Source organism: Tachypleus tridentatus, chromosome 2 (assembly GCF_004210375.1).
Source record: "Tachypleus tridentatus isolate NWPU-2018 chromosome 2, ASM421037v1, whole genome shotgun sequence".
NCBI lineage: Eukaryota > Metazoa > Arthropoda > Merostomata > Xiphosura > Limulidae > Tachypleus > Tachypleus tridentatus.
The window spans coordinates 84,018,319-84,038,238 of NC_134826.1; the positions used below are offsets into that span (position 1 = coordinate 84,018,319).

Sequence of the window (19,920 nt, forward strand, 5' to 3'; positions counted from 1 at the left end):
TATTTATCACCTTGAGCTGTAGCTACTTCTGAGCTTGAGTTGTAGCAACTTAGGAGCTTGAATTATAGCCGCTTATGAAATTGAGTTCTAGGCACTTATGAACTTGAGGTTTAGTCACTGACGAACTTCAGTTGTTGTCATTGGTGATCTTTAAGGTTGTAGCCACTGACTTACTATTTTGTTTTGAGCACAACTTTTTACAGTGTTGTCTCAGTGGTCGTTTAAGCAGAGACATTTAAAAAACAGCGTCATAGAACAAAACCCAATAATAGTATTCTCATAATAAAATTAAAATGTAAACAAGAATCGAGAACTATTGACCTGCACTTTCTGGCGCCAAATCGATCAGAGTCAAATAACTCCACTAAATCAATATACAAGCTAGAGCTATAAAAATGTATTACACAATGCTTAAACTTATCAAATGTAAGATATATACATATATACAGCTCCATAACTCTTATATAACTTAGGATGCGATCATTCACTTTTTGTTTTGAATCTAACAAACAGAACTAGTGCTTAAATTTTAACATCCTTTTATAAATCACCCCTGTGTCCCTTAGCTGTTAATTATGTTACAAATGTTAGTTCCATTGATGAGAGGGATCGTTACATCAGAATTGTTCTTGCTTTTTATGAGATAAACCAAGACTCGTCTTACTACGTGTAAAAAATCATTTAAACGTACGTATGGGGTGTTTTATAGAATAGTAAGCACCCTTTAAGAGGGTCCTAGATCTCTACGTCGCTCAAAATAGAAACAAATCAATTAAATTTCAGCACATCTCAATTTCACTGTCTTTATTTTATTTGCACTAACAAAGAAACGGACGGTGAACGACTAAGTTTAAGACACGTTCTTTTATAGCTGAGGTTGTTTCTACGAGGCTTAGTAAGCGTGGTTGTCATAGAGATTCCAGCCTATCCAACTCTGACATGTTACGTGAGCCTTATAGAAGGGTAATTTGTACTTACTTTCTTAGATCAGTTTAACGGGAATATCGATACATTGCAAATCCAGAGTCGCATCTGGAATAAAGACGCCTCCAATAGTTTCGCTCAGTTGATGTCGTTTAACAACATGATTTTGAAACTAATATTGTCTACTTTTCCTTGAAAGGATGCCTTTAGACACATATGTTCAGCTGATAATAATACTACATTTAATCATAGGTGGTGATCCAAAGATCATTAACAGTTTGTTTGTTTTTGAATTTCGCGCAAAGCTACACGAGGGCTATCTGCACTAGCCGTCCCTAATTTAGCAGTGTAAGACTAGAGGGAAGGCAGTTAGTCATCACCACCCACCGCCAACTCTTGGGCTACTATTTTACCAACGAATAGTGGAATTGACCGTAACATTATAACGCCTCCACGGCTGAAAGGGCGAGCATGTTTGGCGCGATGGGGATGCGAACCCGCGACCCTCGGATTACGAGTCTCACGCCTTAACACGCTTGGCCATGCCGGGCCATATCATTAACAGAGTCGAGTTTAAGTTTGGGAGGCTTCATCGCTGTGGCGACCTTAATACCAACTAGTTTAGTGTTGGTCAGTATTTTTTATGATGTCTAATAAAACAGTCATTTGAGGAACATTAAATAGAACGTGTTTCACATGGCAATTTATGAGTCAAAGAACACTAGGTAAGGTATGTTTAATATGACATATAATTTTCCGAGGAACACTATGTTTACATTCTTTGTGGTACTTAATAAAACGGGAAATTCTTAATAGGGTGTGATGCATATTACACATAAGATGTATTTCTTGCATCACTTAAACATCCAAAATCAGCATGAACATTATGTGAGGTATGTTTTATGTAACACATTAAGACGGGGAAACACCATTCAAGACATCTTTTGCGGTACTTAAGGATCCGAAGAACATGTTTTTAGACATATTTCATGTGCCACATATAATGATCCAAAAAATGCTAGGTAAGGGGCGAGCAGTTATGCAGCATTTATTATTCGAATGTAGTAAGAACGCGATGCACTGTGGGGAACAAAATGTTCTTTATGTGGACAATAACGATAATGGTACTGGTATATAACATTTTTTTTATGTAACACATAATGACCATAAGAAATCATTATAGCGTGTGTTTGATATGACATTGGCCTGACAAATAATACATCAGGCATGTTTTAGGCAATACGTAATTATCCATGGAACAATCTGAAGGATGTGACACAGTGACACGCGTATACTAAACAACACTTCTTCGGTTTTAACAGTGAGAGCCCAACAGGGTTACTGTGAAAAATAGTTAATTAATAGTTGTAAAATAAATGAGATCAGATATAGTGTGAAGATATAGTTGAAGAAGAAAATATTGATACATTATGAAATGCTACAAATATTACAATACATATATTATAGTTCATTAAGATAGAGACTCCGTGTGGTATAAATATAACAATAGTTCAAAGTTGTTTGTAGCTTGGTTTGAATAGGTTTGTTTTAAATTTTGCGCCAAGCTATTCGAGGGCTATCTGCGCTAGCCGTACCTAACTTAGCAGCGTAAGACTAGAGGGAAGGCAGCTAATCATCATCACCCACCTCCAACTCTTTTACCAACGAATAGTGGGATTGACTGTCGCATTATAGTTCCTAAAGGAATAAAATAATGAGGGTTTTTGATTAATAATTTCTTACAGAAAGAAAATAAAAGAATGCATCGAACTCATAAACATTAGTTCCACAGTGGCACAGCAGACTTACACTGCGAGAAACTGGGTTTCGATATCCGTGGTAAGCAGAACACAGCTATGGCATTTTGTATCTTTGTGTTTAATTTTAAATCAAAACAATAATAAACTATAAATATTTCGATTTTTTTTCCCTGGTTTAGCTTTTTATGTTATTGAAATGAAGCGATTCATGTATCTACCTAATATGTTTAAAGGTAAAAACTGTAATTATTTGTTAGCGCGCGTGTTTATCAATTTCCTTGCAATAATTGTGTCGATTTCTTCTTCAAATAAAATATTCACTATTCTTACGTCCTTTATTTCGACATTAAGTCAATATTCTTTTACGTAAACTATTTTTTACTATCTTGTATTTTTTTAAATCCTAACTCTGTTTCATCTAAAACGAAACTCAAACCCAACAATTCGTTTGTTTGTTTCCTTAAGGTTGAGTCTATACGGTAAGACTTCCAGTGGCACAGTGGTATGTCTGCGAACTTACACACTAAAAATCGGGTTTTGATACCCGTGGTGGGCAGAGCACAGATAACCCATTGTGTAGCTTTGTGCTTAATTCAAAACAAACAAACAAACTATACGGTAAAGTTGTAAACTTGTTTGTTTGTCTTTCAATTCGCGCAAAGATACATGAGGGTCATCTGCGCTACCTGTCCCTAATTCATCAGTGTAAGACCAGAGGAAAGGCAACTAGTCATCACCATCCACCGCCAACTCTTGGGCTTCTCTTTTACCAACAAATAATGGGATTGATCGTCCCATTATAACGCTCACTCGGCTGAATGGGCGAGCATATTTGGTGTGACGGGGATTCGAACTCGCGACTCTCATATCACGAGTCGAGTGCACTAGCCACGTGACCATGCTGGGCTAAGTGTTAAACCTGAATTAATTTCAACTCACCCTATGCGATTCATCTTTGATTTTTCGATAGGATTTTTAGGTAACGGAGATGTAATTTCTACTCATCAGTTTGTGGGGGGGGGGGATTTGGAAACGTCAGAAGGATCCTTGGCCTGAAAGCAGCGTACAATAATCATGTCTAAAACACTGAATGCTGGAGAGACACGTGGATGGATCTTGGGTAAAACAATATTTGCAAAACATGAAGTGAAACATTCCCACGTGCTTGAAGACATCTATTAGGTTTGAGCATGTCAATTTCACTGGCAGACTAGTTTTTTTTTAAAACACGTTAAACAATCTGACCTACGGTTCTTTTCTCCACGTTATATTGGCGGATCTCCCGGTGAGACAGCGGGAAGTGTATGGACCTTCATCACTGAAATCATGGATTCAATTCCCCTAGATGGATATAGCTATAAAACACATGGACATTTTATCGGTTGATGCTTATATTAAATTATGTTAAAGAATTTCCTCTTTTGGTTTTTACGAATGTTTGCACTTTTTATTTTTCTTTGTATTAGACGATAGGTTTGTTTCCTCTTTAATTCTTCGGCGAATTGTTTTTATAACTAACTTTAAAACAGAAAAACTACGACTAATAAGTGAGCACACAGTAGCGTTCCGAAAGATTAGCTTAGAATGAAAGGCGTTGAATACATTTAAACTAATGATACACGAGTTCATGATATTTAATATTACTGCCATAAATTGTTTTATTTCCATACTTAGTATATTAAAATGAAGAGACATTTCTTATGATTTACCATATTTTGTATTAAGAAACTGGTAAAATGTTATTCTGGAAGAGAAATACTATATTACCAAGTATATTTCAGTTTTTTTTCTACATCAATTGTTTGTGTTTAGATTGGCCAGGTGGTTAATGTTCTCGACTCATAATCTGAGGGTCGCAGGCTCGAATCCCCCCTCACACCAAACATGCACGCCCTTTCAACCGTAGGGGGGGTTATAATGTGGTGGTCAATACCGAACTATTCGTTGGTGAAAGAGTAGTCCCAAAGTTGGTTGTGGGTTGTGATGACTAGCTATCTTCCCTCTAGTCTAACACTACTAAATTAGGGACGGCTAACGAAGATAGTTCTCCTGTAACAATGCGCGAAATTCAAAAAACAAATATTTATGAATCTTTGATTGCTGTTTTTCTAGATATTGAGTCTACTTTTAACAATGGTTTGGTCAGGAAACGTCGAAGATCCAGTATGTATAGTTTAGGGTATAAAATCAACGATTTTAACGGCTGGACAGTGACGTTCATCGTGATATATTCACTTTCTCGGAATCTAAACACACACTGTGTTCTGTAAAAGTTTTCAACCACGAGTGCCACAAAATCTAAATCCACTTTCTTCAGCGTTATACTTTTTGGTTTTACAAGCTGTTTCAAGAGAGAGACGACATTTTTGCCGATTATACATTTAAATAAAGATAAAAAAGTGATATTTGTTTCACCTCCCAGATTATTCCCCAAAACTAAACAAACTCTAAACCTTGGTCAGAACCGGACTACTAATTAAAAAATGAGGATTTTTCTTTTCCGTATTTAAAGTTAAGTGTTTGTTTATTGCTCATAAAGAAACGTTATAGCAACAGAAGCAAATTTCTTACTAAGGAAACGGTTAGGGTCTGAGCGATTGTAATAATAACAACAAAATACGGTCATTATACCACATGATAATTGGATTTTGATTACATATAGATATATATTTCAGTTTGTTTTTGAATTTTGGGCATGGCTAGACGAGGGCTATCTGCGCTAACCGTTCCTAATTGAGGAATGTAAAACTAGAGGGAAGGCAGCTAGCTAGTCATCACCACCCACCGTCAACTCTTGGGCTATGCTTTTACCAATGAATAGTGGGATTGACCGTCACTTGTAACGTCCCCATGGCTAAAAGGTCGAGTGTGTTTGGTTTGACGGGGATTCGAACCCTTGACTCTTAGACTGGGAATCGAGCCCCTTAATTTCCTGGCCACGACGGACCACCTATTTTAATTTTTTCTTTTTTAATCCGTACATGTCCGTTACATATTTGTTGGATTAAAGTCAGTCAGTCTGTTTATTTTTGCAGTAGTTTTGGTTTTATACCTCACAAGTCCCCATAGTTGTAAAGGCGAGCATGCTTTGGAGAGGCGGGGATTAGAATCCGCGACCCTCAGATATCGAGTCAAGCGCTCCCTAACTACCGAGCCGGATTTATGAAAACTAATCAGAAGAAGTTCAACTTCAACAAAGAAAGAAGTTAATGGACTTCTTAAGAAGCATAGTTATTTGATTCGGTATTTGTGGTTTTATGAATGCCCGAAATATTTTAGTCCATAACACAAAGTTACTGTAGGTAATGTTCTAAGGCTAAGAAAGGTTACTGGGGTGGTTACTGTTTATTCATGGTTCGGATGCAGTAAATGAATTATTCTGAAGTTCATGTATCGCACACATAACCTGAGCCATCAATTAGAATTCGCGATTTTTGTATAGCGTTAGTTTTACATTTTTCTTCGTGGAAAGGAATGAAGGTAAAACGTCGCTCGTAAGACAGGTAGATTCGTCGTCTGTCATGATGCCTGAAGCATCGAAATTGGGATAAAGAATGTTACAAATTACGACGTGAATACATGAAACTTTACTCACTATTTACCTCAGTTGCAAGAACCCGCTGTCGATGACAACCTTGAGAACGGTTTGGATATGACTGTGATCTTAAATCATCAAGGATGGTAGAGGTAAGATGAAGCTGAAGAATTTAGTCGACTTTATAGATGTGGATTCCTTGTTAAACTTAGACAGCGATGCAGTAGTTTTATTTATGAATTTCTGCGAAAAATAGACCTTGCCTCTTTCGGCATCAATAATGCATCTTGTCTTTCAAGACGCCCCCTGTTGAGCTGTTCTGTGAAGTAAAAATATCATCCAAAGTGTATATCATTCAGTCGTAAACCTGACCTGAATTCAACTTATCTGCTATGGAGCGCCCCCTGAAGGACAAAAAGGAAGGACATTATACTTGGAGCTGATTTTCAAGAAAACTGGCGATCTATTTCACCAGATGTGTATGAACAGTTGGTGGCAGGTATTGATGACGTAGTATGGCTTCAAGTAGCGCAAATAGAGGGCCTAGTAACTATTAACATGTAACCTTTGCATCTTCTCAGGAGGAGCTGCTAAACATTTATGGTAATATAGTGCATGTGCACTTAATCTTCGATTTTTGTTATGAAGACACAAATTAGGGTTAACTTAGTTATATTTCAAATGAAAATTAGTCAAATAAAATTATTATATGATAATCTTAAAAAGGCACGAGGTACTTATACCCATTACAATACCGATTTCATAAGTTAAATAGTAATGAACTCCTACTTAAAGCCGTTGGAAGCCCACTGTTTCTGACATTCATATTTACAAAAGAGAGATAAACTAATATTGAAATACATTTGTTTGGACTTAGCATAAAGCTACACAGTGAGCTAGTTATCTGTGCTCTGGTCACCACGGGTATCAAAACCCGCTTCTTATTGTTGTAAGTCCGCTGTGTGATGAATAAACAGACTTATATTAGTCAAAAATCAGAAAAAAAAGTATCTTAAAGGTGTGGAAGTATCAGGTAATATCAGGAAGTATCAGGTACTTTTAAATCTTTTTATGTTTAAATTAGTTGTTTCAGTAACAATTAAATAACTCGAAATCTGGTTTTTCTTGTTTGTCGTAGATAAATAGAAGAAAAGACCAAAGGTTAAATTGTTTTAAACTCGAAAACACTGCTTGATACGACTCCATTAGCGAAATTCTTCCACTAACATTCAGAAAATGTCAACACATTACAAGTGTTACTGAACCAGTTTCACACGAAAAATCTTCCAATAAGAATACAAAAATGTCAACACAGTACAAGTGTTACTGAACCAATTTTACACAAAAAATCGTCCCATTAAGATTCATAAAATGCCAGCACATTACAGGTGTTATTGAACCAGTTTTACAAGTTTGATCCTTGGCCACGAAAGTATACATTCCCTGTAGGCGGATGAAGCACTGTAATAGGTAAACAGCTGAAAACTTAAAGAAGAAAATGGCGACCAGTTTATAACATTGCGTGTTATTGTATAAGTACACAGTTTAAGTATACTGAATGCGTGATAAACGGGGTCTCTTGGTATAGATTTTTCCACAACAGATATAACTAGTTTCTTCTCGAGCTTGTGGAGTTCTCGTTCGGCAGCGAATCGTGATCGTTGTGTTTTGTTTACCCTTCCTTGTATGGTTAGCCTTAACCCTATCATTACACTGTCAGTTCCAGTTAACTCTCAGTATGGCAATCTTAAGCAACTGCTGTTGCTGGAAGTCTGTTAGAAGTGGAAGTTTTGCTGCGGGGTTCTATACTTTAGTAAGTGTAATAAATCATATATGTATTGTCATTATAACATTGCATAAAATGCAGTAAAAACCTTTTCTTCAATGACGTACTATTACTACATTTGTTAGCCAACCTTGAGTGTGTAACTGGTAAGTATCAAAGTATTACCTTTGGCAGCGGCCAGTTGTTCGTTCAAAAGTATCAGCTCCCCGGATGATACCCCAAAAGAAATCCCCTTGAGAGACAAGAAACTTTAACAGTTTTTGAGTGATGTACTTAACGTTCTTAAGTAAAGTCAAATTTAATATAAAACACAATTGGTAAGCATATTACATATACTTGAGTATGGGGAGAGGCAATAGCAGTATGTAACAAATGACCACTTGAAAATCCTAGATTACCTTTGAGAGTAGTTTAGTGTAATTGAAGTATTATTAGATGACCTTTGAGAGTAGTTTAGTGTAATATGATGTATTCCTAGATGACCTTTGAGAGTAGTTTAGTGTAATATGATGTATTCCTAGATGACCTTTGAGAGTCCTTTAGTGCGACGTGATGTATTAGTGAAGTATTCTTAGATAATGCTAGATAATTTTATGAGAAGCACGTTATGTATAATAACATTAACAACTAAATTAGATATAATTTCTCAACGTTTTCGACACCAAATACCGGCTTGTTGTCTCCCCAAACTGTCACAAACCACTAAACCAAAAATGCAGTAGAAAACTGTAACAACTTATGGACACATTTGTTGTCACTTTTTGTTTGTTTATTTGCTTTCGTGAAAGTTCATGGATCAACAACATGTTGGTCCGAGACCACAGGTTGAGAAACGGTGTGAGTGCATTCACAACGCTTTAGGAAGTACTCGTGTTAAGTCAGATAATATTGGTTTGTGTGTTAGATAACGCTTTAAAAAGTACTTGTGCTAAGTCAGGTAATAGTGGATTGTGTGTTACATAATGGTACAGGAAGTACTTGGGTTAAGTCAGATAATAATAGTTTGTGTGTTAGGTAACGCTTCAGGAAACACTTGTGTTAAGCCAGGTAATAGTGGTTTGTATTTCAGATAAAGCTTTAGGAAGTACTCGTGTTAAGTCAGGTAATAGTGGATTGTGTGTTACATAATGCTTTAGGAAGTACTTCTGTTAAGTCAGATAATAGTGGTTTGTGTGTTAGATAACGCTTTAAAAAGTACTTGTGCTAAGTCAGGTAATAGTGAATTGTGTGTTACATAATGCTTTAGGAAGTACTTGGGTTAAGTCAGGTAATAGTGGTTTATGTGCTAGATAATGGTTTAGGAATTACTTGGGTTAAGTCAGGTAATAGTGGTTTATGTGCTAGATAATGCTTTAGGAAGTACTTGGGTTAAGTCAGGTAATAGTGGTTTGTGTGTTAGATAACGCTTTAAAAAGTAATTGTGCTAAGTCAGGTAATAGTGAATTGTGTGTTACATAATGCTTTAGGAAGTACTTGTGTTAAGTCAGGTAATAGTGGTTTATGTATTAGATAACGCTCCAAGAAGTAGTTGTGTTAAGTCAGGTAGTAGTGACAAGAATGCTGGACAATGATTCAGTTAGTGTTAAATAGTTATTTTCGTGGGTTTGATTAGCTGTTTAGATTGATTAATGTGGATTATTGAGATATTCTGTTCCCAACTTACGTTTTACTAGTTAATAACTCTATAGACGGGCAGTTAAAATGGCCGTGTTATTTTATATATCATTGTGTGTTTACAATATATATATATAATCATGTTTCAGGTTACATTATATATATATATCATGTTTCAGGTTTATAAATGTTAATTGAAGTCTACAATGAACTTTGTCTCCACATATTAATATAGGACTTTTTGTTATTATTAACTTGTACAAATACGAATTATTCATAAAGGAATATGGCATTTGTAATTCCAAGTTCAATCTATGTATTTATTTTGTAATATATCATTAACTGCAAAACACAGGTGAGGAAAACCTACATCCCGAAAACTTAGCCATAATTATTGGTTTTTATTCTCTTATAAAATTGTATATGAAAATCAACTTTTTACCACTTTTAAACTTACTACGCTAAAATCGAGGTTTGATACCCGTAGTGGACACAGCACAAATAACTTATTTTGTAGCCTTGCACAGAAAACACAAACGAACTCTTGTAAATAGACGACAAGTATTCCTGGTTCGGCATTTTACAGGATATTGCTGTAACAAGGCCTTCCATCCATGGATCATAGGTAAGGTTATGGATTTAAAACACTAAATCTGGAGTTCGATTCCAGTTGATGGTCAGCACGCAGGTAGTCTACAGTGTAACTAAAGCAAACAAACTAACGTCCGCTCATTAAATCCATCACTAATAAATGGTTTGTATAAATTAACGATTTTTAATGTTGTCTATGGTGTAACTAACGCAAAGGAAAACAGAAATACACTCAATAAATCCATCACTAATAAATGGTTTATATAAATATAGGTCATTTTTTTAATGTTGAAGCCGCGATCTGTTATGTTTTATGTCTGTGTTTGAGCTTGCTTTGTAAAATGCACTTCAAACGTCACTGAGAAATGTAGATTTTAGTATCGAAATAGCAAAACAGAAATGGAGTCGTAAAGAAATATGATAAGAGATAACTTCAGTAAGAACATCAATAACATGCACTTTATCCATGACATTCTATAAAAGATCTGAATGCTTTAGACTTGTACGTTAAGACCTTAAGTTATCATAACCACGTTTCGAAAGTTGTTATGATCGAATCCCGATGACGAGAGACAGAATCGTGTAAACAAGAACTTACGTCCTGTCATTAAAATCACTTTCTTGTTTTTCTGCAGCCTGTAGCGTGTCTGCTTTTCATATGCATGAAACAGCTTATACTTATGACTCTTCTACTAAAAAGAACTCAATACTTGTCGTTACTCAAGGAAGATACCGATGAGGAGAAATATTCCGTTGAAACTGTACCTCTGAATTGATTAGTATTGTTGTAGTAGAGAAACGAAAGGAAGACATGTCTGAAATAACGCCACGTGCCAATCACTTCTCGTGAGCTTAACGTAAAAAAAATTATTGACGTAATAAATTTATAGACTATAAACTTTGGTGTTTTTTTTTTGTTTTGTCGTGCTGACTTTGTTTCTCGTGAAGGTCAACAACAGTGGTCTTTAGTCTGTGATCAGTACCAATTGGTCAATAGGGGTCCAAGTATCTGCTTTGTACCAGAAATGAACCTAAAACTGTATTTTAAATGTGAAGCTATTATTATGATAGAACTGAAGTTTTTTTATAAAAAATATATTTGTCACAAAGTGTGAAACATTTATTTACAGATCTACGACACATAGGACATCAACATTAATGTGCCATTACGACAGGCAAACATTCTTTTAAACACATTTCTAAATATTGAATTTGGTTTGGCTGTTGTTAAACTCGAAGATACACAATGGGATATTTGTGCTGTGCTAGCCATAGGTATCGAAACTCGATTTTTACCGTTACAAGCTTGAAAACTTATCGCTGAGTCAAAGTGGGTGAGATAAGTTTGAAAGGCTTAAGTTGAAGACATAATTAGGTTAAAAAATGGGTAGAGTCATGTTTTAACATTCATTTATCATGAGGTAAAGCTAGGAAATATAAACTGATAATGCGAAAATAGAACCTTATGCCTAACCATTAGGTATCTGTGTAAAGGTCTTTCTGTGCAAGTATATGAAAATAATATTTACTAACCCATGATGGAAAAGGTCATTATAGTATGGATTTAAAGGTTTTCTTTATCATTATGACGATGTTTAAGTCCAATCCCAGAATACGTCCACCAGTTAATGTTTGTTTGTTTCTGAATTTCGCTCAAAGCTACACGAGGGCTATCTGCGCTACCTTCCCTAATTTGTTGTTGTTGTTTTTGAATTTCGCGCAAAGCTACTCGAGGGCTATCTGCACTGGCCATCCCTAATTTAGCAGTGCAAGTCTAGAGGGAAGGTAGCTAGTCATGATCATCCACTACCAACTGTTAGGCTACTTTTTTACCAAAGAATAGTAGAATTGACCGTATCATTATAACGCCCTTACGACTGAAATGGCGAGCATGATTTGTGTGACGCGGATTCGAACCTGCGACCCTCAGATTACGAGTCAACCGCCTCCTAATCACCTGGCGATGCCAGTCCTCATCAGTTAATGAAGTGGATACGTATATCTAGCTAGTTACAGAGAGCAATGTTCGTGATATTATTGTGTTCTGTACCTTTTAAAAAAAAACTATGGAATTTACACGTTGTACCTTGGCGACTGATTCTGCTTGAAGACTTGTTTATCTTCTTTAGATTGCAACGTATCCCTCAACAACCTCTGTTCGTATTTATGTGGCACAGCGGTATATCAACGGATTGATACTACTAAAAATCGGGTTTAAATACTCGTGGTGGGCAGAGTACAAGTAGCCCATTGTGTAGCTCTGTGATTGATTCCACATAATATAAAAATAATCAAACATGAACGTTACAATTTCTTACCTTGGTTCAACTTTTTAAGTTGAAAAAATGCACAGATAGCCCTTTGTGTAGATTTGTGTTTAATAAGAAACAATTATTACAACACCTGTATGTTTGGAGTCGCAATCTGATGGTTGAGGGTTTGAATCACCATCCTACTAAATATGCTCTCTGTTTTACTTATGCAAACGTTACAAAGTGAGTATTATTTGTTAAAATAGTAGCACAAGAGTTGGCGGTGGGTGTTGATGGCTAAAAGCCTTCCCTCTAGTTTTACACTGCTTAGTTAGGGATGGCTAGTGCAGATAGCTATTGTGTAGCTTCGCGCAAAATTAAACAAACAAACAAACAAACTGTATACCTGTTTCTTTTCCTGTCTTATTTGTTCGTCTAAGCACAATTCAGTAGAAGCCTAAAAGGGCAGCACGTGCAGATTAAAATTAGACACTTAATCGTTTCTAATCCAGCTTAAAAAACGAACAAACAAAAACAGCGTGCGTATTGTTCATGAACAATGAAAACTCGAAATTCAGTTAAGAACTTCACTCACATTATCCATCTACAGAAGACAATTTGCTGGGTTTAATTTAAAAGACTAAAATGGTTTTGTGTGTGTCAATGAGTTTATGAGACTGAACCTGCGAATGATGTCCATACGGACTGTCGCAGTGATTGATTCGATCTAAGTAATTTCAACTAACTTCTCTCTCGCTAAAGAAAATAAATGCATACACATGATAGGGCGTGGACAGATACGGGTGCTTAAAATCGAATATAAAGAGGGTATAGAGCATAAAGAAGTCTTGAAATTGAAGTAGAAATTTCAAAATAAAGTGAATTCCAAATCCTCGTTCCATTATCATCAATCATTGGAGAAACATATATAAAAAAAGTAAAAATACCATACCTGATCGTGACCACGATGCCAGTTAAGGTAATTAGACTATGTACCATTCAGCGCGTGATAGGCAGTTTGCTTTAAACGAATTAAGTGCACGAGGAGTTCCCATTGCTTTTCAAAGTAAAACGTGAGTTAGCGAGTTGGTTAAGTGTGAACAGTTGTGTAATAGCCCGTGTTGTGACAGGTTTAAAAATATCAGAAGTTAGGTACTCGCATCAAGACATGACTAAAATGGGTTTAGTGTGAGGAAGAAGTTAAAAATTCATAAAGAAACTTTAAGAAACTTCAAAGCTAGAAACGAATTTTGTTTTATATGCCCCTGGATCTTTGAGCATTTCCACTGAGATAAGAGTAATCTAAAATTTCGTTTACACGTTGCTCTAACACAACCCAATCTAGAATGTGAATCTCTGGTCGTGGGTACGGCTTCCCGGCTTTCCGAAGTCAGAAACTAGTATTAAAAACAACAACAAAATAATACCAGATGTTTTAAATTTCGCGCAAAGCTGTACGAGGGTCATCTACGTTAGTCGTCCCTAATTTAGCAGTGTAAGACTAGAGAGAAAGTACTAGTCATCACCACCAACCATCAACTCTTGGACTACTCTTTTACCAACAAATAGTGGGATTAACCGTCACATTATAACCCCCTACAGTTGAAATGTCGAGCATGTTTGGTGTGAAGAGGATTCGAACCTTCTACCTTCTCATTACGAGGCCATGCCGAGCCGGAGAGTTCAATGATCCTTTATAAGATTTTCGTGATTCTTGGCACTAAAATTTTTTTTTCAGTTTATATGCTGAGAACTAACAGTTGGTTATCTGTTTTCTAAATATATTGAAATCGTGTTAAGAAAGGTATCACTTCTAATGTGTTACTATACTACAAAAAAATATCCATACAAGTTGATTTTAATACCCGTACGTTTCTAATATTTCATCCCCATCTCGAGTAGTACGGTGGTATGTCTGCGAAATTATACCAAGAGAATCCGGATTTCGATGCAAGTAATGGGCACAGCATAGAAATCCCTTTGTGCTTAATAACAAACAAGAATTAAAAAGCAGTAAGAACCCGGTACTCGTGTAAGAATATTTGTCTGAAAATCTCAATTGAAGCAGGCCTTAATAAAACATCTATCTGTTTGGGTGGGACACAGCCTTTTAGTTTTTTTTTATCTTCGTGATGATGGTAGTTCTGTGACCCACAGTAACATGTAGATATTTTTAACAAAGCCTGGTATTGTTTATTTTCAAACGATGTTTTAACCGTGTTTTTTTTTTAAATAAAGGTTCTTTAATAGGTACTGATATCAAATTTGTTATTTAAATTATATGTACTGAATTTAACATTAGGACAACTTATTAATCTAGATAGTAGTAGGTTAATGATGTATTTATTAGATTTTATGTTTTTACTGGTATTTCATGGGTCAAGCCTATTAAGGTTCAGCTATTTCTGAAGTCTGTCTAAACACAATATATCTCAGCGGCCACCTGCTTGACCTCGAGAACAGTGGTGTTGCGCACAGAAATAGTGAAACTGTAGCTGATGTGAATGACCAGGTAAAATTGCACGAAGTGTTAAATTTACACATTGTATAGACTCAATGTTCAAGTAACCCAACTTTCTGATACTGTTGTTAGAATGAAAGCACAATGGGCTGGTTATCTGTTCTCCGCCCATTACGGGTGTCGAAACCCAGCTTTTCGTGTTGTAGCTTTTCAGACATTTCGCTGTGCCATTGGAGGGGGGGGGGAACAATCCTATATGTATATTTGGACGTTTAATAAAACAATTATCTGGATGAATCAGAAAAAATCACAATTAACTTGCTAATTAGTTGACCTATATAACAAACTTTACTGTGAAATACGGAAAACTTTATATTAAGAAAATTACTGGCAAAAGTTTGTTTTTATTCGAATTTCGTCCCACAGTGCTAAAATTGTTTGTTTTGTTTTGAATTTTGCGCATAGCTACTCAAGGTCTATCTGCGCTAGCCGTCCCTAATTTAGCAGCGTAAGCCTGGAGGGAAGGCAGCTAGTCATCACCACCCACCGCCAACTCCCCAAAAAATTAAAATAAAACTACAATAAATACTACAGTTAGCCCTGCTAAGTACTTTTTGGGTTCCATGTTTATTTTACACATTAAATGAGTGATTTCACTTGATTTGTTTGAATTATTTATTTACACTTAACGTGATGTAACAGTGAAAAACAAGACAAAACGAGATTGTTAAATATGATGCAATTTGTGGACCCATCTGATAGCGAGATTATAGAAACAAGCTGTTCATTCGATGGTTAATCCAATTTTTCCAGTGACCACCCTTTCACTAACTAAAATTATGCGCAGTTTACTAAGGAATTTTAATAAGTATAGCACTTAAGGAAAATGATAAACTAAAAGCCAGCAGAAGTGAAATTACGTGAAATAGGCTTAATTATTTTCTGACAAACAAATTAATTAATCGTAACAAAGGAACAAAATTTTAAAAGTTATCTATACGTTCGAAGAGTGAGTGTATCTACATAAAACTAATCTTAATATCAAGAAAAACACCTCCAGAAAGCTATCTAGTTTATTTAATTACATTTTAGCTACCTTTATTAAGGCACGTATTTATCAAGCGGCACGGGGTATTCTAACTTTAGCGTTAGTCACGTGGTCACCTGTTTCTGAATCTTGTGAATCATGAACCACATATCACAATAAAGATATATCTGTTTAAAACGTCTTAACTGTATGTAAAATCGTCTGCTAACAAGATCAACTCTAATAGTTTTATTTTGTGGGGGCTCGGCATGGCCAGGTGGGTTAAGGCGTTCGACTCCTAATCTGAGGGTTGCGAGTTTGAGTCCCCGTCGCACCAAACATGCTCGTTGGTAAAAAAGTAGCTCAAGAGTTGACGGTGGGTGGTGATGACTAGCAGCCTTCCCTCTAGTCTTACACTGCTAAATTAGGGACAGCTAGCGCAGAGAGCCCTCGTGTACGCTTTGCGCGAAATTGAAAAACAAACAAACAACATTTTGTGGGCACCAAGCGGAAATATTTTAAGAATGCCGTTAATATAATCTTTTTCAGGAGAACTCGATTAAATTCTCTTTCTAAAATCTTAAAACAATTTACAATTCTACCGTGAAGTTTAATATTCCTTCATTTATTGAAAGTAGAGTAATTTTTAGGCTTAGCTATTAATAATGAATTATAGTAAATGTTAAACATAATTTATCGAATCAGTAATTTCTTTTTGTTTTTAATGACTGAAACATAGGCTACGGTAATATTTTTCGGTACTTATTATTCAATAAAAACTTACGTAGACGATTTGATGTTTAATTTTGGTTATTATTTTAAAAACGTTTTTCTGAGGAAATGGGAGGTGTTCTTTTTAAAAGAATAAAACAGGCAAACAATGTAAAATGTTCATTGCGATGCCATTCTATGATTAATTAGCTGGAGACAGGAACCCAGAGGGCGTGTTTGTTCTCGGATGTTTCATTTTCAGGAAAAAAAAAGCTTTATTTTCCATTACGTAGTAAATGGTGCCATAAATTATCATTACGTCTTTACCAGGAAGTCTGGTGCTTAAAGTGTTAGAAAATTACCATTAACATTCATGTTTCATTTGTTCCCGAATTAATTAACTTCCATCTTTGACTCGTTCGTATAATGCACCTAGTTAAGTTGGTTTGAGTTAATAAAAAATACACTTGGTTACAGTGTTTCTTTGAAACTCTGTTTCACAGATCTCTTTACACCCGTGAAAATATTGATGTGAATTTACTCCGAATGATTTCATCGCGTTCGCATCTCTCGATCAAATATATTTTTCACAGTTTTTTTAGTAAATACATTATCCCCGATGTTTTGAATAGCAACACAAAAGTAGAGTGAATGATTAGATACTTAGCCCAGTCTTTCCTTACAGACCAGATGGTTAGAGCGCTCTATTCGTAATCTGAGAGTCATGAATTCGAATTCCCGTCACATCAAACATGGTCGCGCTTTCAGTCGTGGTGGTGTTATAATGTGATGGTCATTATAACACCACCACGACCTTCTTAAGTCATCTTCAGGTTAACCTGCCATTTCGAGATATGACAGCTACTCCCACTATTCGTTGGTAAAAGAGTAGCCCAAGAGTTGGCGGTGGGTGGTAATGACTAGCTGCCTTCTCTCTAGTCTTACATTGCAAAATTAGGAACTGTTAGCGCAGGTAGCCCTTGTGTAGGTTTGCGCGAAATTCCAAACAAACAAACAAACAAACTTTCTTTAGTTGCGATGTTAAAAAAAATTAATGTTAAACGCACAGCTAGGGATACCTGGTTTTATAAACTTACAAATGTACCACTGAAACCATGAGGGCAGAACAAAAGCACAAAACAACAATGCTATATCACAATCACATAAAAGTGACGTCATATTAAAATCGGAATAAAGGCACATTATGTCACATTAAAATAATGGTACCTCCTTTAAATCAAATATTAAAACCTTGTTTTCTTAAAAATCATAATTTTCGGAATGTTTAATAACAATTTCATCCATATAATTTTATCAGCGTTCAAATAGTATAGTTGTTTTCAGTTTGCTTTCTGAGAACAATCGTTGTTAAATATGCCCGCAACGATATTTGTCCTTATACACAACTTCAACCAATCACAGACAATTTCAAACAATCACGGATAACTTCAACAAATCACAGACAACTTTAAATTTACTTCGCCAATGGCGAAGAGATTCGTTTAAAGTGGTTAGGGGGCGCTTGACTCACAATCTGAAGGTCGATGGTTCGAATCCCGTTGTATAAAAAGTACCTGCCCTTTCATCCGATGGAGCGATATAATGTGACGGCCAATTAAACTTTGTTGCTAAAAAAGTAGCCCAAGAGCTGACGACTAACTGCTTTTCCTCTAGAATTTCACTGCTAAATTAAGGACTGCTAATGCAGATAGTCCTTGTGTAGCTATGAGCGAAATTCAGGACAAACATAAACAAATATGATTCTTAGTTTCGGGCTACACTTTTACCAACGAATAGCGTGATTGATCGAAACTTTATAACACCCCCACAGGTGAAAGGGAGAGCATGCTTGACAGGACGGCGATTCAAACCCGCGATCGTCAGATTGGGAGTCCAGACGTACAGTTATTGTAGCAGTTGTTTATTAAGCACAAAACTACACGACTATCGAAACCTGGTTTCCAGCGTTCTAATTCCACAGATATACCGCTGTGCCACTGGAGGGTGGCGGTTGGGGGCTCTATATAGGGAACAAAATAAAAAATAACGAAATGTCATCCTAATGACAAAGACATAGTACACTAGATGGGAGCCATCACTTGTTTGTTATTCAAATACTCAGGTTCATTACCTCGAAATTAACGAAAAATATGTGTACAGGTTTTGGATTAACTAACAGAAGTTGACGAATATGTATTTATTGTCCATGTTCATTTGTAATGATATTTTCGATATCTTAGTGTTCTTTGTTAGTGTCACTTTTAAAACATTTTCAGCATAATAGGCCTGGTATGGCCAAGTGGTTAGAGGGCGCTTGATTAGCAATCTGAGGGTCTTGGGTTCAAATCCCCGTCGTATCATACGTGCTCTTCTTTTGAGCCGTGGGGGCATTATAATTTCACGGTCAATCACGCTAATCGTTGGTTAAACGCGTAGCCCGAGAATTGGCGGTGGGTGGTAATGACTATCTGCCTTTCCTCTAGTCTTTCACTGCTAAATTAGGGACGGCCTAACGCAGGTAGCTCTCATGTAGCTTTGTGCGAAATTAGAAAAACAAACTAAACCAAACATATCAGCCGTGGGGCATTATAATGTGACGGTCAATCCCACTATTTGTTGGTAAATATTATGATACACGAGTTAATAATATTTAATATTACTGCCATAAATTGTTTTATTTCCATACTTAGTATATTAACATGAAGAGACATTACTTATGATTTATTATATTTTGTATTAAGAAACTGGTAAAATGTTATTCTGGTAGAGAAATACTATATTACCAAGTATATTACAGTTTTTTTCTTCATCAATTGTTTGTGTTTAGATCGGCCAGGTGGTTAATGTTCTCGACTCGTAATCTGAGGATCGCAGGCTCGAATCCTCCTCACAACAAACATGCACGCCCTTTCAACCGTGGGGGCGTTATAATGTGGTGGTCAATACCGAACTATTCGTAGGTAAAGAGAAGCCCAAGAGTTGGCGGTGGGTGGTGATGACTAGCTGACTTCTCTCTAGTCTTTTACCGCTACATTAGGGACGGATAGCGCAGATAGCCCTCGTGTAGCTTTGCTCGAAATTAAAAGAATCAAAAGACGACTGAGTTTCCTAGAACTAAATTTGCGTTAAAGTTAAAAGTTGTATTCCTGAGTGTATAAACGTAAATTAAAGAATGTTACCATTCTCTCTGGGCTAAATAGTGCTCATTAAATTAGTTAGTCTCTTGTTAAATTTTATTTCAAAGAATAGTAAGAGCAAA

At 36.1% G+C, this 19,920-nt stretch overlaps 1 protein-coding gene across 1 annotated transcript in view; it reads left to right on the forward strand.

Moving 5' to 3' along the window:
- The first annotated feature begins 7,871 nt into the window (after positions 1–7,871).
- LOC143236076 (uncharacterized) overlaps positions 7,872–19,920 on the forward strand; it is a 42,513-nt gene continuing 30,464 nt past the window's right edge. The window contains exon 1 of the mRNA XM_076474349.1: positions 7,872–8,032. Within this exon, the coding sequence (XP_076330464.1) occupies positions 7,958–8,032 (75 nt within the window). The 5' untranslated portion in view covers positions 7,872–7,957. The remainder of the gene's footprint in view (positions 8,033–19,920) is intronic.